Here is a 21,780-nt window from a genome sequence, read left to right as displayed (position 1 = left end):
GTATGTTTTGGGTTGTGAATCTCTGTTTCTGTGAATGAGACATATTTTTGTGTTTGTCAATCTGTGCTTTTGCATGTGCCGATTTGAATCTGCATTTGTGAATCACCTAAAGGGTGAATTCTTCTCAGTGCATGTGGATATTTTTCAGACAAATTTCACACGTTTTCATGATCTATGCAGTTTTGAAAAAATCCGGATTTATTCAAAAAGCTAGTTTTGCATGCATTTTTTTTTTAACATTCTTTTTTATCTAAACATTGTTTAATTTACTCTAAATAATTCACACTTTATTTGTAAATCTGTAGTTTTGCATGTGAGAGTTTGAATCTGCACTTGTGAATCACTCACCACGTGCATTCAGCCTTTGATCCGCCGAGGATCTTTTTGACACAATCTTTCCTCCGCGTGTTTTCTCACATTTATTCTCCGCAAACAGCACAGTTCCCGTCGTGACCGCTTGGGTCAGTGTGATGACAGACTTCAGAACACTGTAAAAAACGACCTTAAAACCGGATGTTTCTGATTTTTGGAAACATAGCTACTTATACAGATTTCAAAAATCAATGTTTCCAAGCCCAATTCTTGTGTTAAAATTGTCAAATCGGTCATCAAAGATGACCTCATCATCCATGGTAAAATATTTAGTTTTGTGTTTTAAAATTAAAACAAATCTATTCTAATATGAGGGTACTGATTTCAGAAATCAATGTTGCCATGTCCAATTTTTGTGTTCATGGTCAAATTGGTCATCAAAGATTGCATTTCGTTCATCTCAATGAATATGTTGATAGCATTACTGTGTCTGAGAGAGATACGGACATCTTGATACTCCTGCTGGCACATAGTGCAAGAGTCACCACCAGTATGTGGTTTTGGGCTGGTACTGCAAAAAAGCCAAAGTTCATTGCCCTGGGAGACGTGTTTAGAGGCACTGCTCCCCTTCCACACAGTCACAGGGTGTAATGAAGCCGCTCTCCGTGGCCTTTTTGTCTCAAAGAGGAGTTGAATCCACACGTTTCTCAAGGGCACAGTTACTTACAGTAACTCAGGTTCTCTGAATATGTACAGCCTGTAATGAATTGGGCTACTCACAGGCTAATTCTCAGTGGTAAGACAGAAATAACTGTCAGCTGCAGGTTTCAGTTAGTTTTAAAACAGTGGTTCCCTAAGTGTGGGTCAGGGACCAGAAGTGAGAATGTAGCTAACCATTAGCCATTTACCATTTTAAAAAGTGGGGGAAATAGACTACAGACTACACCGGCTCTGGTGTGATAGTACCTCGTTCATCTCTAGTTATTCCAAGAAGACAGAGTGTAAAGTGTTTGCTAAACTATGAACTGCTTGAGTCTGTTTAAGGAGTGCTTGAGGTCTCCAAAATCGCATCTGCTGAGAAGTCTGTCTGCCGATTATAAGATACAACAGAGGAATCCCTCGACCTTGCTCGTGTGACGCTCTTTGGTAAAGTTATAGCAGCCCTGAACGAGTGATGCATTTAAACACCATCTGTTGAGGTCACATTACCAGGCCATGGTGCACAGCCGCATGTCGCCAAGCCACCTTCTCCAAAACCAGAGGAGACGGGATGGAAATTGCAAGAGAGCCAGTTGGTACTGGTTCTGTCAACCCTTGATCCTGGAGACATGGAGTCTGAGCAGACCCTGTCCTCCTCCATTGTTGATGCGGCCGTTCGTAGCTATGGCCGTAGGGTTGCTGGTGCCTGTCGCAGCGGCAATGCCCGAACCCGTTGGTGGCCTACTTGTTCTGGTTGGCTGTAGGACTCCGGAGGCAGCTGAGAGGTACTGGCAGGCCAAGCGTGCCGCAGCTCGTGGAAATATGAGTAATAGTAATAATGATAATAAAAACAGTGGAAGCAGAATTGCATGAACATTTTTATCAAAATCAGCAGATTGAACCTTAGTTATATTGCTTTTTTACAGTTGAACGATTTGTATAATAATTTTCTCTTGCATTTTTCTTGATTTATTGTTTTTATAGTCTGTCCCTGAGGGACTGTGGGAGATCTGTGGCTCAGTGTGGAAGGAAAGAATCCTCTAAGACCAAACCGATCATAGGCTAGCCGAATCATGTTTTGTGGTCAGAGTTTCCATTGATGCCCTCCAGGGGGCAATAAGTGACTGCAGCAGTGACATGCTGCTGCTGTGTCCAGCTGAGGTCCAGCTGACTTTCAGTTGAGTTTTGGCTGAGGTCCGGCTGAGTTCAGCCTGAGGTCCGGCTGAGGTCCAGCTGAGGTCCGGCCCCTTTTCCGTCCAGTTAGACCAGGAGTACCCAAACTTTTGTCTCCGAGGGCCAAATTAAAAAAGTGACAGTGGCCAAATATAGCGATGTCAATTGTGAAACTGCAAATAATAATAGTTACTTTATTATATTTTTTGGTATCTTAATGTAGCAGAGCGGTATACTGAGGGTCTGATAAATTATATCAAAATAAAATCAAAGCCAAACAACGCCACCGAAGTTTAACTTCGGACCAAAAGCACACAGGTTCGTTGATTGAGGCAGAGGCAGAAATTTTATTTAAGTTAACAGTTTTTATTTTGTTGTTCATGAGTTAGCTTAGTTTCTGTTTATTTCATCATTGTTTCATGATTTTCAGGACCATATCTCCATAGTCCATGATACATCTTGTTCTTGAAAGCAACAAGGAGCAGAACAGCAAGACGGGCAAGGCAAGACAGCAGGATGCAGACTGAAGAGATCCATTTTCTGTACATTGGATATTTTAGTTAGCTTAAATTACAGTAAGTTTATCTACACACCGTTTTAGTGAACAAAACATACCGCCTTAAAATACGCAGCCGTGCGCCATCAGCGACTTCATTACGGCCCGGGTGGCAATGACGGCCTCAACACCGGCCACCACACCACTGAGACGGACGCACGCCATGGCCCGCAGTAGAGCGCCATACGCTGCTCGGCGGGAGTTCACACCGTACTACAGAGGAAACTACATTAGGATCTTTGCTGACAATAAGTTTAGGACAGAAATAATCTTGCATCTACTACCTGGCATCGCAGAGGACGGGGCACCACGGCACAAACGCCACAACACGCTAGACGGAAGTCAGAGAGCGCGCAAGGGGAAGTTACGGAGATTTTATGTGCTTGCGCGCTGGCGCCGCCTTGTGGTGCAAAGTGCACCCTGTTACATTAACATTTGCATTTGATTCTATCTATGCAAATAACATGCTACATTAATACAAATGTTAACTATGGCAAAAGCCATGTTTTAGTAGAATAAAATCAACACTTGTAGCGATATAGTGCAAAATGTAAACAACAACATCACCACCTGTATCTACAGTACATACAGTGACTTTACCTCATTCATTTGTGAACTCAAAGAAAATGCCACATTTGATCATCGAGTGTCATTTCAGCATCAATTCTTATATAAGTCAATCTTTAACACATACCTTTGTTGATGCCAACAACCTTTGCAATAAAAGTTGAAAAAATGGGAGTTGATCGGAGATTGATAAACACCAAGACACCACAAAAGTGTTTCCTTAACTTTGCGAAAGGAGTGAAACAGTGCCCCCAATCTGACTCTGGTGGCCAAAAAGTGTACTGCATCCATTTTTACAATTAAGATTGAATGGGAGAGAGTTGGTATTGACCGAGGGCCTTTCCGAAACCCTTCCCCTACACCCTTCCACTCAGGCCTCAGTGAGGGCACCTTCTGAGGTTCACGATGTGGCAAAAATCACAAATTCGACTGATCATACAAAAAAAGTTCCCTTATGAGTTAAAAAAGTAATTCAGATTACAATATGTCGTATTTACGTAATGCATTTTAGCTTCTTCAAACTCACAAGTGAGAACATTTCCTCTCCCAATAAAATCATATTGAGTTTCACTGTCGCTTTCTTTGTTATTAATAAATGTGTATATGACGACAAAGTTGTTAAAATGAACATTTAGGCACTCCTAAGTAAACGCGGAACCAAGGTTGTTTGGTGTGTGTTGCTCGTGGGACTGCTCTCTGGTAGGGCTGTAGAGTTATGATAGAGCTATGAGAGAGTTATGATAGATTTATGATAGAGCTATGATAGAGTTATGATAGAGTTATGATAGAGCTATGATAGAGTTATGATAGAGTTATGATAGAGTTATGATAGAGTTATGATAGAGTTATGATAGAGTTATGATAGAGCTATGATAGAGTTATGATAGAGTTATGATAGAGCTATGATAGAGTTATGATAGAGTTATGATAGAGCTATGATAGAGCTATGATACACTTATGATAGAGTTATGATAGAGTTATGATAGAGTTATGATAGAGTTATGATAGAGGTATGATAGAGTTATGATAGAGTTATGATAGAGTTATGATAGAGTTATGATAGAGCTATGATAGAGTTATGATAGAGTTATGATAGAGCTATGATAGAGTTATGATAGAGTTATGATAGAGTCATGATAGAGTTATGATAGTGTTATGATAGAGTTATGATAGAGTTATGATAGAGCTATGATAGAGTTATGATAGTGTTATGATAGAGCTATGATAGAGCTATGATAGAGCTATGATAGAGTTATGATAGAGCTATGATAGAGCTATGATAGAGTTATGATAGAGTTATGATAGAGCTATGATAGAGTCATGATAGAGTTATGATAGAGTCATGATAGAGTTATGATAGTGTTATGATAGAGTTATGATAGAGTTATGATAGAGCTATGATAGAGTTATGATAGTGTTATGATAGAGCTATGATAGAGCTATGATAGAGCTATGATAGAGCTATGAGAGAGTTATGATAGAGCTATGAGAGAGTTATGAGAGAGTTGTGATAGAGTTATGATAGAGCTATGATAGAGTTATGATAGAGTTATGATAGAGCTATGATAGAGTTATGATACACTTATGATAGAGTTATGATAGAGTTATGATAGAGTTATGATAGAGCTATGATAGAGTTATGATAGAGTTATGATAGAGCTATGATAGAGTTATGATAGAGTCATGATAGAGTTATGATAGCGTTATGATAGAGTTATGATAGAGTTATGATAGAGTCATGATAGAGTTATGATAGTGTTATGATAGAGCTATGATAGAGCTATGATAGAGCTATGATAGAGTTATGATAGAGTTATGATAGAGTTATGATAGAGTTATGATAGAGTTATGATAGAGTTATGATAGAGCTATGATAGAGTTATGATAGAGTTATGATAGAGCTATGATAGAGTTATGATAGAGTTATGATAGAGCTATGATAGAGCTATGATACACTTATGATAGAGGTATGATAGAGTTATGATAGAGTTATGATAGAGTTATGATAGAGGTATGATAGAGTTATGATAGAGTTATGATAGAGTTATGATAGAGTTATGATAGAGTTATGATAGAGCTATGATAGAGTTATGATAGAGTTATGATAGAGCTATGATAGAGTTATGATAGAGTCATGATAGAGTCATGATAGAGCTATGATAGAGTTATGATAGAGTTATGATAGAGTCATGATAGAGTTATGATAGTGTTATGATAGAGCTATGATAGAGCTATGATAGAGCTATGATAGAGCTATGATAGAGCTATGAGAGAGTTATGATAGAGCTATGATAGAGCTATGAGAGAGTTATGAGAGAGTTATGATAGAGTTATGATAGAGTTATGATAGAGTTATGATAGAGTTATGATAGAGCTATGATAGAGTTATGATAGAGTTATGATAGAGCTATGATAGAGTTATGATAGAGTTATGATAGAGTTATGATACACTTATGATAGAGGTATGATAGAGTTATGATAGAGTTATGATAGAGTTATGATAGAGTTATGATAGAGCTATGATAGAGTTATGATAGAGTTATGATAGAGTTATGATACACTTATGATGGAGGTATGATAGAGTTATGATAGAGTTATGATAAAGTTATGATAGAGTTATGATAGAGCTATGATAGAGTTATGATAGAGTTATGATAGAGTTATGATAGAGTTATGATAGAGCTATGATAGAGTTATGATAGAGTTATGATAGAGCTATGATACACGTATGATAGAGGTATGATAGAGTTATGATAGAGTTATGATAGAGTTATGATAGAGTTATGATAGAGCTATGATAGAGTTATGATAGAGTTATGATAGAGCTATGATAGAGCTATGATACACTTATGATAGAGGTATGATAGAGTTATGATAGAGTTATGATAGAGCTATGATAGAGCTATGATACACTTATGATAGAGGTATGATGGAGTTATGAGAGAGTTATGATAGAGTTATGATAGAGCTATGATAGAGTTATGATAGAGTTATGATAGAGCTATGATAGAGTTATGATACACTTATGATAGAGGTATGATAGTGTTATGATAGAGTTATGATAGAGTTATGATAGAGCTATGATAGAGCTATGATAGAGCTATGATAGAGTTATGATAGAGTTATGATAGAGTTATGATAGAGTTATGATAGAGTCATGATAGAGTTATGATAGAGCTATGATAGAGTTATGATAGAGTCATGATAGAGTTATGATAGTGTTATGATAGAGCTATGATAGAGTTATGATAGAGTTATGATAGTTATGATAGTGTTATAATAGTTATGATAGTGTTATGATAGAGCTATGATAGAGTTATGATATAGTTATGATAGAGCTATGATAGAGTTATGATAGTGTTATGATAGAGCTATGATAGAGTTATGATAGAGTCATGATAGAGTTATGATAGAGCTATGATAGAGCTATGATAGAGTTATGATAGAGTTATGATAGAGTTACGATAGAGTCATGATAGAGTTATGATAGTGTTATGATAGAGCTATGATAGAGTTATGATAGAGTTATGATAGTTATGATAGTGTTATGATAGTTATGATAGTGTTATGATATAGTTATGATAGAGCTATGATAGAGTTATGATAGAGCTATGATAGAGTTATGATAGTGTTATGATAGAGCTATGATAGTGTTATGATAGAGCTATGATAGAGTTATGATAGAGTCATGATAGAGTTATGATAAACTTATGATAGAGCTATGATAGAGTTATCACTATCATAACTCTATCATAACGCTATTATAGCTCTATCATATCAGAGCGTATGTGCGGTGTACGAAAAATTGTTTGGCATTTATCAATCTGAGTGCACACGGCGTACGGTTTGTGGCAACACAAAAATGTGAATAAGGCATAGCCTACATTTGTTACATCTTAGAGACTAACATTTCTTCAGAGGGGGTTTCGGATATCTTGTTAGATAAGAAATCCTGTCTGAAAAGAAGCTTCAGAATAATGTAAGGTCATTTCCCATCCTGAGAGCTCACAGTAAACATGAGCTCATGTATTTGTTTCTTTAAGGTTTCTCTAAAGTGTAGACCTGTGTTTGCTCTGGTTAAATCAATCTGGGTCCAAACTTCGAGAACCTCTGCACAGCCTTTTGCACCTGTGTGCTTTCTCCAGCAGAGGGCTCCAGATGACTGTCCCTTGCCTCCTCATCCCTTATCTCCTTGCTCCTTACCTCCTTGCTCCCTTTGCAGATGCTGTTGCCATGGAGATCTTACTGTGGCGTTACCATAGCGCAGGGGCACATTTTCTTTTCACATCATGGAGCTGCTCCACATAATCCTCAGGGTCAAGTATCTGCACATCTTCCTCTTCTCCCATTTTTCCCTTGTCCGACCGTACACTTACTTGGATGCTGTTTATTTATATTTACTTAGTATCACCGTGTTCATGTTGCGACAGGATTGGCCGATTAACCTGTCAATTATAGCGCCCAGCACGATTATTGAGATCGACCTGTATTAAAATCGCCATCGTCCTGCACTGCACTGCTGCTGGCTTTAGATTCTTCCTCACAGTCACACTCATATACAAACCACATACAAACGACACTTGTCATATAATTTATTTATATATCCATACAAAATAGGTTTGTATTTAGAGATCATTTGAAAGTTTTCAGAAGTGGTTTTACAGACATCATAGTAGCCTCCTAGCGCTCACAGAGATTTTTTTTTTTTTTTACAGATGGGTCCTAAAGTGGCCTCCTACAGCGCTGCTGGATTGTGTCCTTGATATTGGCATTATCTGGGGAACAGTAAACACCTTGTTATTTCCTGAGAGGCACAAATGTAGGATGAAACATTTGGCTTGATAATCAGGGCAACAGCGCCCCCTGGAGTGGACATTTGTAGGCCAGCCATGTTTCCTGTTTTCTTACCAACAATGAGAGGGCTAAGGGGTTATTCACAGTCCAAACTATATCCTTCCTTTAATGCTAACTTTAACTGAAGGTTCAGGGACACTCTATGACCCCCAAAGGCTAATGTGTCCTCGGCAGCATCATTTCAACATGTCTACATTTTCTTTTTTCACCTGGATAAAGAATAAATTGAGTGTCAACGGGTTCTAATCTTTTCCCTGCACAGACCCCTATAGGTGTCCCGGACCCCAGTTTGAGAAGAGTGGCATTTGAATGTCAGCATAGTGGTGCCTGTCAGTTTTCATTGGACAATGTGAGAGCGATAAGTTAGTGATATTATTAATATTATTAAGATGGCACAGTGGTACAAAGGCGCGTGGCTTCAGATGGCACTGGGTCAGTGACAATAGGAGGGGCTCCTGTCCCTGGGTCACATGGTGAGGCCGACCATAACATCCCGATACTGTCAGGAACAGGAGCTTCAGCTGGGTTTGGATGGTCTGACCATCCCAACATCACCCACTCAGCAGATAACAGGAAAGATTTCATTCTTAATGAACTTATGAAAAACACATTTTTACTGATGCAATACATTTCTCTTTCATCGGCTCTGGCACATTGATCTGTGGAGTGGCATCTGCGTAATAGAGAGCAGAGTCTCAGATGGCACAGTCGCCCTGGGGGCGGGGCCTCAGATAGGGGCGGAGCCTCAGATGGCATAGTCATTCCGGGGGGGGGGGCTCAGATGGCACAGTTGTCCTGGGGACGGAGCCTCAGATAGGGGCGGAGCCTCAGATGGGATAGTCATCCCGGGGGGGGGGGTCTCAGATGGCACAGTTGTCCTGGGGGCGGAGCCTCAGATGGCGCAGTCGTCCTGGGGGCGGAGCCTCAGATGGCGCAGTCGTCCTGGGTGTAGTGTCTCAGATGGCGCAGTCGTCCTGGGGGCGGGGCCTCAGATGGCGCAGTCGTCCTGGGGGCGGGGCCTCAGATGGCGCAGTCGTCCTGGGGCGCGGCACTGAAGGCGTGGCTGCGCAGTTGCTCCAGGCAGTAGACTAGGATGAGGGTGCCTGTCAGGTGTCTCCAGCGTTTGGTGATGGGGCTCTTCATCCGGTCCAGCCCCAAGTGTAGCTCCTGCAGGACGTCCCGGTAACTGTCACCAATCTGAGCCGCCCATGTCACCAGGAAATCGTACGCCGGCTTCCACATGGCCTGCACACAATAAAGCATCCATGTTAGGCCAGTCTAATGGGGGGGTGGCTCAAATCTGATGAAAAGGCTGTGTGCCAGTTCTAGCATTGAATGATGGAGGGCAGGACATAATGTAAGTACATGGCAGAGAAACTGTTTTTAGAAGAAAAATCCAAATGTTGATCAATGTGAGGGATTAGGTCCAAACATGTCCCATTCAGCTTTTGGTTGCAATCCCTTCAACGGGCCAACAAGCAGAGGTTTTTGAATATCGTCACTACATTATGTCTCTGTCCTACCTCACTGTCCACCAGTCCACTCCTGTCTCTGTCTCACCTCACTGTCCACCACTCCGCTCCTGTCTCTGTCCCACCTCACTGTCCACCACTCCGCTCCTGTCTCTGTCCCACCTCACTGTCCACACTCCGCTCCTGTCTCTGTCTCACCTCACTGTCCACACTCCGCTCCTGTCTCTGTCTCACCTCACTGTCCACCACTCCACTCCTGTCTCTGTCCCACCTCACTGTCCACCACTCCGCTCCTGTCTCACCTCACTGTCCTCCACTCCACTCCTGTCTCTGTCTCACCTCACTGTCCTCCACTCCACTCCTGTCTCTGTCTCACCTCACTGTCCACCACTCCGCTCCTGTCTCACCTCACTGTCCACCACTCCACTCCTGTCTCTGTCCCACCTCACTGTCCACCACTCCGCTCCTGTCTCACCTCACTGTCCTCCACTCCACTCCTGTCTCTGTCTCACCTCACTGTCCACCACTCCGCTCCTGTCTCTGTCCCACCTCACTGTCCACCACTCCGCTCCTGTCTCACCTCACTGTCCTCCACTCCACTCCTGTCTCTGTCTCACCTCACTGTCCACCACTCCGCTCCCGTCTCTGTCTCACCTCACTGTCCACCACTCCGCTGCTGTCTCTGTCTCACCTCACTGTCCACCACTCCGCTCCTGTCTCGGTCTTACCTCACTGTCCACCACTCCGCTCCTGTCTCGGTCTTACCTCACTGTCCACCACTCCGCTCCTGTCTTACCTCACTGTCCACCACTCCGCTCCTGTCTCTGTCTCACCTCACTGTCCACCACTCCGCTCCTGTCTCACCTCACTGTCCACCACTCCGCTCCTGTCTCTGTCTTACCTCACTGTCCACCACTCCGCTCCTGTCTCGGTGTGGGGCCTCGTATGCATCCATTTGCTGCCTGGAGACTTTGGCCAGTTTGTCGGCCAGCTCTCTCCAGCGGCCTGCCACCTCCACTGCAGTGGTCAGGAGCACAAAGTCCATGATGAGGCGCGCCACCAGCCCCTGGCAGTCCAGCTTCAGCAGGGCCTGTGGGCAAGAGTGCGGCCGGGAATAAACAAGCAAAATTGACAAGGAAATGCAAGTTGATTGTCGCGAGCACAGTGGAAATCAATGGAGACGGACAGAGTTTGTCTGAATATAATGAGATATGCAAGCATGCGCAGTCAGTTGTGCTATTTTTTAGCATAATCGGGAAACCAGACCCTATGAGGCTCCAGAAGTGGAATTACCATATAAAATAACTAATCTTAACCAAAACATAACTAATTTCAAGAGTTTAATAGCACTGTAGAGTATATCAATGGTTTCTCCCTTTTATTTACAAGTCATGGCTAGGTTTTAGTGTCAATTTCGTATTAACTCTGTTAGCTCAATTTATAGAGGGTGTGCACATGTATTTTCATTTTTAAATAGAACCCACAACTTTCTGTAATGAATGTTGTAATCGGCAACGCTATTCTGTGTTAACTTCCTGTGCGAGGTAATGTACTATCTCGAGAGTCTGCGAGACTCTGGTTACTATTTTGCCCGGCAATGAACATGGCACTGATATAAAACTTTCTGAGGAACTACATTGTGTCTTTGGCTATTTACATGTTAGCAGAGGATAGTTTCCAACTACAAAGTACTGCCGAAGCTTGACGAAGCCAGACCATATGAGAAAAATGAAGTTGGTATTTGGAGACTTGTTACGGACTTGGACAAGAAGAAGCAGGCACTCACTGGGGCTCGAGGGGCGAGCCAGAGAGACCGCTTTGGAAATACCCGCGGACGGTCTGAACAAAGATGATGGTATGGAAACCTTTCTAGGTAAGCTGGACGCGGTATTCTTAAGAGAAGAAAAAGACCGCGCTTATGAAGCATATTCTCATTTCAACTCGATTTCCAAAGACAGTGTGGTGTCCATGGCGGACTACATCATAGACTTCTACATCAGAGATTCAACCGCATGAAGAAGTACAACATGACCCTGCCTGACGCTGTGTTAGCGTTTAAACTCCTGGACACGGCTTGTCTCGAGGACAAGAGTAGGCAGCTAGCACTTATAGCGTGCGCGGATTTGACATTCACATCCATGAAGTCAGCGTTGAAGATTTTTGGAGGAAAAACCAGTGGAGCAAGTGGCGGGAGCGAGATTCAAGATACAACGTTTTTCACGAAGCAGAGGCCACCAGGCAAATTCAGACGGAACAACGGCCAGACAGAGCATACAGCGGCAGCCACAGCAGGACACAAACCTACTTGACGAATATGATAAGCGAACAAAATGCTCCATTTGTCAGAGCGCGTACCATTGGGCTAAAGACTGTCCTCATCGGAGAAATGAAGCACAGCTAACAGAAGATAAGAATGTGGAAGAATGTAACATTATACTGTTTACAAAAGTGAAAGACTGTCCAGTCATTCTGCAAGAGATCATCCGTGACTGTGAGGTATGTCAAAGATAAAGCAAGACCAAGCCCAGGCCTGCTGTTGGTTTACCCTTAGCCTCAGAGAGAGACGGTGCCAATGGATCTACATGAGCTGGAACCTGGCGTATGGTGTCTCCACATCATCCACCACTTCACACGTTTCAGCGCTGGAAACATTGTGAGAAGGAAGAAAGCCTCGGCAACCTTCAACTCCTTCATCCACTCGTGGATAAGTGTCCATGGTGCCCCCAAACGGATATACACAGACAACGGTGGAGAGTTCATTAATGAGGAGATGAAAGAAATGGCAGAACAATTTAACATTGAGACGAAGACTACAGCGGGATACAGTCTGTGGAGCAACGGGCTGCTGGAGAGACACAACATGACACTGACTGAGATCCTCCTGAAGGTGAAAAGGGAAAACGGGTGTGGTTGGCAGACTGCTCTAGACTGGGCTCTTATGGCCAAAAACAGCATTATCAATGTGCATGGTTATAGTCCACACCAGCTCGTGTTTGGTCACAGTCCTAGTCTTCCCTCCGTTTTGGTTAATAAACTGCCTGCTCTCGGGGGCACTTCTATGAGTACTAGAGTAGGACAGCACCTAGCAGCATTTCATGCTTCCAGAAGAGCTTTCACAGAGGTGGAATGCTCAGAAAGAATAAGAAGAGCTTTACGAAAGCAGCTCAGGCCTACAAATATGAGACAGGAGACAGAGTGGACAGGCCCTGCTGTAGTTATCGGTCAGGATGGCTCTGTGGTGTTTATCAGACATGGTGGGATTCTTGTCAGAGTGCACCAGTCCAGGCTGAATAAAGTTAATGCACAGGATGAGGATAAACCTGTACTACCTGATATTCCTGAAAATAGTAAAGCAAATGAAAACATAATACACACTGATGTGTCAGAGAATTCAGATGATGAAATGGATGTTAATGGAGAAGCACAAATAACTGAAAACACTGTGAAACAGATGATAGAGAAGACGTGAGACAAACTACTGAGACAGAGAGTGATGCTACTAATACAGTGGGTTCCACTGGTGTCAAACTGACAACAGGTCAGACAGTGACATTCACAAACAGACATGATGGTACTCAACACACTGCCGGAGTTTTAGGCAGAGCAGGAAAAGAAAGAGGGCAATATAAAAACTGGTACAATGTGCAGTATCTTGAACCAAATGGCAGCGAGGGTCAAAAAGATGCTTTAGACATGTCACATGTTGATGATCTTCTCACTGAATGTGAAAGCGCTGATGCTGATGCACTCATTACCAAAGACATCTCTTTTGATGCTGTTAAACTGCAACAGATTGAAAACTGACAAAATAATAATATTTACGAAGAGGTCACAGACAAAGGTCAAAAATGTATTTCTATGTGATGGGTCTGTACGTTGAAAGAAACTTCTAATGGCATTGTTCCCAAAGGCGTTGTGGCGAGAGGTTTTGAAGAAGTCAATATTCATGAAATACAAAAAGATTCTCCCACATGTGCACCAGAGTCACTCAGGCTGCTGTTAGCTGTCATCTGTCAAAACAAATGGAAAGTTCACTCTATGGATAGTCTTCTTTTTTGCAGGGTATGGAGCTCTCAAGAGACATTTACATTTGTCCCCCACCTGAAGCGGGCGTGGACAATTGTGGAAACTAAAGAAATGTGTGTATGGACTTGCAGACGCATCCCTCTACTGGTACTACAAGGTCAAAGAACTCATGCTGCACACTGGTGGTAAAATGTCATGGGTTGATCCCGCAGTGTTTCACTGGCAGAATGAGCAGTCTGAGGTGATAGGACTACTGGCATGCCATGTGGGTGATTTTCTTTGGGCAGGTTCAGAGCGCTTTGTAACTAATGTCATCCCTGTGCTAAAATCTGCATTTCACGTGGGTCGTGAAGGGCATGAGAGTTTTTCATACATAGGAATGGACATTGCTACTGTGGGTGGTGTAGTACAGGTGCATCAGCACAGTTACATTGAAAACCTAGAGCTCAGGTCCAAAATAGGACAGATTCTGTGGGTTGCTAAACAAACAAGACCAGATACTATGCTTGACACATGTAGCCTAGCATTTGCTGAAGCCTCACTCATTGTTATAACTTGTGTGTCATGATTTCATATGTATGTCTTTACCACATGAACTACTTTTACATAACAAAACTGCCAGAGAGCTACACTTGGGTTTCTATGGGCTTTATGTGGAGTTCATCCACAGAGTCAGAGTTAGAAGCCATGTTGATATTTCAACACAATTAAAATAATGTTTTCTCTTCAAAATGTACCATATTCACACAAATGCAGATTGCGTTCAACCTAGTCCACGAAAGAAAAACACGTATAAGAAGTGACTGATCAACTTTCTGTAGAAATGTAGAAAGTCACTGAGGAGTGACTTGGAAAGGGCAACTGACACTGTAAATGGTAAATGGACTCAACTTATATAGCCTTTATCGGGCCCAAAGTGCTTTACAGTAAGTCACCCATGCACACTCTCTTCATACACCAGTGGAAGCAGACACCCGGAGGCAAGGTGGGTGGAGTGTTTTGCCCAAGGACACGACAGTGTTAATTTACAGGAGCTGGGATTCGAACCCACGACCTTCCGATCACGAGACGACCCACTCTACCAACTGCACCACCATCGCCCCTAAAGTCAATGTTTAATTTTGTAAACATCAAATGAAAACAACTGGACCTTAACATTAAGAATGTTTATAATCCTTGCCAGATTGAATGAAACCACACTGTTGGAGTGAGTCAAAGGGTGCTTTTAGAGAGTGTAGAGAGCTGTCACATGTGGTCTTTGTTCCAGGACTAATGACCTCAAAGAAAAGCCCTAAAGGATGGTTTCTGTAGTGCTTCTGCTGAAACCTCGCTCACTGCCGTCATCCCCTGGTCAGGTGTTTTGGACAGAGTCATGCTCTGTGTGTTTGGAGACAGAGGCCTCCCTCAGATCAGGAGACTTTGCACTTTTTTGTCTCGTCTCTGGAGGATGTGCACACACTATTAGTCCCAAACAGGAAGTGACCTTTTCCCTCCTGGTTATTACAGGGACATTCCACACCTTCATGATTTTGCCCCATGGCCTAAAGCTGAGGTGCCCACACTTTTTTCAGCTCACGAGTTTCTTTCAAAGTCAGCAGGGAGCGGAGATCCACCTGTAGGTTTCTATGAAGGTGAGTTTTTATCAAGGTTGTTGCTTTACTTGAACATTGAACACATCTGGAGACGGGTCCCCGGGCGCTGCACTGCGGTCGTCCCCTGCTCTTAACAGGTCGCCCCAGTGGCAATGAAGGATGGGTCAAATTTCCCTATGTGGACAATTAAGTATACTATAACTTTACTACCTGGCCTACTACTACCATGACTAATTTATCAAACTAGAATGTGTAGACAAATACTGCTAATAATACAATGAAGATATACGTACATGCCCTAGTATCATGTAGTATTTGTAATAAAGAGACACTCTGTCATCAATGCTGCTAAAGAGCTGCAGGCAGTTCACGATCATTGTAATGGTGCACCCCTGATCTAAAGGCTCTCTTCAGCCTTTCCTCTGGACTGTTTCCACGTAGTTTCCTGATGTTTCAAGAATCATCCAATTCTCTTCTTCAAAGGCCAAAGTTGTTGGGTCCCATCAGACAGTGACATCCCAGCGCAAACATGCCAAATTCTACAAAGCAAAGCTAGCTCAGCCATTTGTTACTACGCTACTTACTGTTTTACTCGTGTGTTCAATACAAAGTACGATAGCCTGGCACCGCTCCTACTGAATCTATTTTCAAGACCGGATTGACAGTAGCAGAGGAATATGCTCATCTGTTCATTACCAGTAAAAGTAGACGGAGCTGTAAATTATAGTGTGGGTCGGTAACGCAGCGGTTACCAGGTGGTCCTCGTTTCAATTCCCAGGGCAGCGGGGGCCTTCTTATGTGGAGTGTGTCGCTGTCAGTGTTTCATTTATTTGTAGAATAAAAGTTACAAAAAGTATTTGATTTTGAAAATCTTTTAGAAATACCAGTGAGAGCAACTGGCTCTCAACACCGAGAGCACAGTGCCATGGATTCTACTCAAGGCTCCCACAATTTCTCACTTGCTCTTCAGACTCTTCACCCTGAACTGTCCAGGCCAAAAAACAAAAGAAAAAAACAACACAAAACTAGATCATAGCTGCAAAAAAGGATTTTCTAATAATGTAGATGTTGGATTTGCTGTGACGATCACTCATCGTGCAGAAAATCTTCAGTCGTAGCTCAAATCACAGGTCGTAGGTCGAACAGTGAGACAGGGACAGAACCCTCGTACGACCAAAGACGAGCTGTGACCGACATCAGTCAGGTCTGATCTTCTGGACTGCTATGACAAAACTGTGGTCGTAGCTACGATGGTCTCTATGAACCATCGCACAGTGGAGACGAGTGCAGCACACAGTTTTACAATCCCGACGTCATGCAACCTGACATCTATAATAATAATAATAATTAAAGCCGCGCGCGGCGATAAAGGCCCTCGCCCCTGGCGCACTCCCCCCTTGCGACCACCCCCGCTCGCTCTCGACTCTTGCAAGCCCTGCGCGTGCTGCCCCTTGCGACCGTCCCTGCTCTTTCTCGCCCAAACCTGCTCTCACCTCTGCCTCACACCCAACCTGGCCTCACTCTTGCACCGGTAAGAAAAGTGAAAGCATTATGAAAGTGTCAAAGCCATATTTGAACTGGCAACCCCCTCCACCAAAGACCCGCGCACCATCCCTGAGCTGTAACCACATATTAAAGTGAGCCTGATGTGGGCTACTCTTCTTTAAATAACCGGTTAGAAATTCGTTCCTAGTATATCACTGGAGGAGAGTGGTCAATTCAGGTCATGTGTCCACTGTCCACCCATACATTTTTTTTCAATTGTTTTCGACATTGTCCCCAGTGTTGCCTCAGTTGTTTCCCTACTATCCCACAATTTCTTTGTCTTTAGTTGGCATATTCTGGAAGTGTTCTTTCCACATTTTTCAAGAGGGTGGGAACATAGACGTTGATTCATGTTATATCCATTTGGTGGTGAATCAAAAAAAAAAAAAACACAAAAAAAGAGTCAAGGTCAGAATTGATCCAGCAATCTCACCAACACTCTTGCTATGATGCTACACAGAGACAGCAAATGCCAGCCGACCTGTGAAATGGCCCGCACGCATGTGTTTTAAACTTGGACAAGTGTGCAGCGGCCCATGTAAAAGGAGAAAGCATTAAAAAAGTGTCGAGGCTAAGACGACCACACTATTACTCAGCTACAAGTTCATACAAACAAATGAGGGCGAGGATTCTCGAAATTCACAGGCCGTAATTAGGTCCCAGCACCCCAGTGAAGGAGAGGGGTTGTTTCCCCGTTTTTAATGAGGGTGGAACCTTAGGCAGTGATTCATGTTCTTCCCAGTAAGTGCAGGGCAATAATGTATTGAATCATTTTGTAAGTACAGTGATTTCCCCCGGCCATCCAAAGATTTGTTGAGAGGGTGCTCCCTCGATATGTGAAGCAATATTGTCGTGCGACCCATATAGCACGAGGAACACACAGAGAGGCGGACAGGAAACAGCCGGACTGAACTTCCTGTGATTGTACAGTCCAGAAAAAGTTGAATTTGCAGCCCAAAACGTCCAAATTAAAACTTTTTTCGCTGACAGAGGGTTAGTCTAAGTCCATACGAGTCTAAAACTGTGGCTTTTGTGAATAAAGGGGAAAATTTGGTAAATTGACGAATTTCAGGAGAAACTCTGACTGAGTCCAACATGCTGCCAGGCAAAGAACTCTGGCTATTTTCACGGAGGATGGGCGGGCCACTTACAAGTCATTTTTGGCGATAGCGGCTGCGTGTGCACACCATTAGGTCCAGCTGGGGAATGTGCATGCGCGCCGGATTGGGTCCGTTCCAATCCGGCAAAGTCTGTGAAAGTTATGAGGCTTTGAAATTTGCGGAAAATGGCCTCCCAGTTGCGGGCTTGTCAAGACCACGCCCAATAAAATGTCAAAAATGTAATTGATGATTTTGAAAGCCACATGAGTTTGGGACATGTTGGCCAAAATTGGAGGCCTTCCAATAAAAACTCGGGGATCAGAGGTCAGAAGTTCACGAGGTATGATTTTCAAGGTTTGAGGTTCAGGCCAAGATGGCTGACTTCCTATAGCATTTAGGGCAGGGTCATAATATAATTTTTGAAATGTCCTGACGTGGTCTATGTCCCTGGCCAATGTCAATTTTGTACGATGATTGTTTTTGCGAACGGGCCGTCATTGACTCAATGCAAACTGCCTGTTTGAGGGGGCGCCACTGAGCCATAATTTAAGATTTTCTCTCGCGGACCCCACCCAAAATTAGAGCTTGCGGAGCACTATTTCCTGATCCCTGTTACTTGTGAATCGGTTCACGTTTGCTACGTGAATTCTTGCGTTTTCGTCCCCCGTTAACGATGTTAATTAGTCCCTTGCGGGACACTGCAACAGTGCAGAGTATGTAGAAAACGCAATTCTTGATTTAGCGTTTTCCTTTTCAAATCGAAAATATAATGTCATTTTTTTAAATTTTTCTATTAAATTGGCTATAAAATAGAAAATATTAAAAAAAAACACACTAACATGAGATTAGGGTAGGGTTTCTTAACAGGACACAAGGGTTAAGTCATAGATGATCACAGAGAAGCACCACCTCATGATGTCATCAGGTGGCAGGCCAGTGTTTAGAGTAAATGGAAAGGAAATGTGAGAAAAACATGAGCGAATGAATGAAAACACACCACCAGGCATTTCATCAGAAAAGTCAGCTCAGCTTTGCCCTCAGAAACCAACAATTAGGCCAAAAATGAGTACTTGACTGACTACATTTCAGATGTGGCTCCATGTCTGACCTCTGCTGACCCCATTCATTAAGTCAGACAGCTCTGATATGACTCTTATTCCCCCTGCGATAATGGCCTACAGTCACGGCTGACACTGCATGTCCGTTGCTCGGGCCTTATGATAATAATAATAATAACAATAATAATAGTAATAATTCCATACATGTTGTCCAGCAGAGGGCACTGACATAAGAGATCAGGATACAAACAACACATTATAGTCACGTGGTAAATGAAGCTTAGCATCAGAGTGTGGAGTGAATGAATAATGACTACAGTACTTTGAGAAACTTGAGACACAGGCTTGTAAAGCACAATACAAGTGCATCCATCCATCCATCCATCCATCCATCCATCCATCCATCCATCCATCCATCCATCCATCCATCCATCCATCCATCCATCCATCCATTTTCTTCCACTTTTCTTCCACTTTTCTGTTTCCGGGTCGTGGGGGCGGCTGTTGGAGCTGCCCAAATCAAATTGGACCAGCCCCTTATGGCTCCTAATGCAGGTGGTGGGTCCACGGGAGGACGGCCTCACAATTAACCGGGCCTGTTGGTCTCTCTGAACCGCTCTTGGTCTGACCCGTCAACTAGGACCTGTTTGCCATGGAAGACCCTACCAGGGGCACGAAGCCCACGACAACAGGGGACCATCCCAGGACCATTCGGGTGATCAAACCCCTCCACCACGTTAAGATGGCGGCTCCAGGAGGGGACAATACAAGTGTAAGCAGTTATTACTTTGGACACATTAGGCAATGATGTTTTATTTGAAAATAAAAATAAATGGAATACCTGTGGTATTTCAATTTAAAGGCACACTGCGTAACATTTTGGACTATACTGTTGCGACAAAACAAAACATGCTCCTAATGACAAAGAAAATGCTGTTACTGCAGTGTGTAATATTTATATTATTTATTTATTTAAAAAATGACATTATATTTTCGATTTGAAAAGGAAAACGCTAAATCAAGAATTGCGTTTTCTACATACTCTGCACTGTTGCCATATAGAACATTAGGGTAGTGTTTCTTAACAGGACACAAGGGTTAAGTCATAGATGATCACAGAGAAACACCACCTCATGATGTCATCAGGTGGCAGGCCAGTGTTTTCAGTTCTGGAAAAGGAAATGCGATAAAAACATGAGTGAATGAATGAAAACACACCACCAGGCATTTCATCAGAAAAGTCAGCTCAGCTTTGCCCTCAGAAACCAACAATTAGGCCAAAAATGAGTACTTAAGTCCCAGCCCGGGACAACTGACTACATTTCAGATGTGGCTCCATGTCTGACCTCTGCTGACCCCATTCATTAAGTCAGACAGCTCTGATATGACTCTTATTCCCCCTGCGGTAATGGCCTACAGTCACGGCTGACCACCATTCACAAACATCTGACCAAAGACTGGACCAAAGCCTGGACCAAAGACTGGAACAAAGACTGGACCAAAGCCTGGACCAAAGACTGGACCAAAGACTGAACCAAAAACTGGAACAAAGACTGGACCAAAGCCTGGACCAAAGACTGGACCAAAGACTGGACCAAAGACTGCACCAAAGACTGGACCAAAGACTGGACCAAAGACTGGACCAAAGCCTGGACCGAGAGCTATTTTCACTCTTTATGAGGAGCAATGAGAGGGCCAAAGAGGACACTTTCAAAACAAACCGCATGTTTGGATCTTTTCATGAACTTTAGGCACAATGGCAGTCGTGAAGCTTAAATCACCGACTTTCCAAACATATTTGTAGCATCCCAGCTCTTCACTGAGAGATTTACATTTCACTACTTGACTCGTCACTGACACACAAACTCAATGACATGGATACAAATTCATATAATTAGGTGCACAGTGTTTCCCCACAAATGTCCGAGTTTACAATATACTTAATGAGGACAAAACAAATTTCATACCAGTTCTAGAAAAAAATAAAAATAAATGGGGTATATCGCCGTTAGCTGTTAAAATGTATTTAAAATGTGAAGAAAAGAAAAAATATTATATTATATTATCATGTTAGCATGAGAACGTCTGAGCATGTGCAGATTGAATTTTTATGTAGATCAGGTGAAATATTACATTGGGCTGTGCCACGCGAGCTGTGAAGGAGGGTTTATATTGATCAGTATTAGGGCATGAACAGACTAATCAACTATCGACTTCTGCGGAAGAGTTGACCTCATTTTTACAGAGTCGACTAGTCGTGCATGTTTAGCTCTTTCTCCCTCTCTCTCTCTCTCTCTGCCTAATTTCAACATTAATGTCAAGGCGGAACCCCTTTTCCGTGTTTCGGTGGGACAATAAACAGCGTTACACCACAGCAGACCAGTGGCTAGGCTGCTTCCGAAACGGTCAGATTGCTAAGAGCTCTTACGCCAAACCGGATGTGCGTCAGCGTCCGCCATGACAAGTTGCCTCCGAATTGGTCTGTCAGTAGTTAGGAGTTAGGAAAAGGAGCCTTGATGCTAACTATCATGGCCACTTTAGCATAGGGACCTCTGGTGCTAACTAACCGGTGATTAGGAGCTATGTGCCATCCCACAAGCCACTGCGCCAAATCCCCCCACCCCCCTCGCCCCCACCCTCGAGTATTTCATGCGCAACCACTGTTGATTGACAGGAGCACATTTAATAATAAAAATAAAAATAATTAAAAATTAAGATTCTGCACAAGCCAAACTTTATAAAAGTGACAAAATCCATGTTGTCGTCCCCACAGCTCAGTCACATGTCAGTGTTAAAGAGTAAACTCAGGAAACGGATTAAATGCTT

The 21,780-nt window shown here is 43.0% G+C and overlaps 1 protein-coding gene across 4 annotated transcripts in view; it reads right to left on the bottom strand.

Annotated features, from left to right (window-relative positions):
• Nucleotides 1–8,944: 8,944 nt before the first annotated feature.
• The window catches only part of LOC306967726 (SH3 domain-binding protein 4-like), a 30,914-nt gene continuing 18,078 nt past the window's right edge, over nucleotides 8,945–21,780 (bottom strand). For 2 of the 4 annotated variants that reach the window (XM_079562875.1, XM_079562878.1), the window contains 2 exons: nucleotides 10,535–10,723; nucleotides 9,121–9,406 (listed from right to left, as the gene is read on the bottom strand). In XM_079562875.1, coding sequence (XP_079419001.1) covers nucleotides 9,182–9,406; nucleotides 10,535–10,723 — 414 coding nt within the window. In that variant the 3' untranslated portion in view covers nucleotides 9,121–9,181. Of the gene's footprint in view, nucleotides 9,021–9,120; nucleotides 9,407–10,301; nucleotides 10,362–10,497; nucleotides 10,724–21,780 lie in introns of those variants that run through there. The other 2 variants (XM_079562876.1, XM_079562877.1) reach the window with 2 other exon arrangements.

The sequence above is a fragment of the Gobius niger genome, assembly GCF_951799975.1.
Source record: "Gobius niger genome assembly, chromosome: 9".
Taxonomy (NCBI): Eukaryota; Metazoa; Chordata; class Actinopteri; order Gobiiformes; family Gobiidae; genus Gobius; species Gobius niger.
This window is presented reverse-complemented; position numbering and strand designations above follow the sequence as displayed.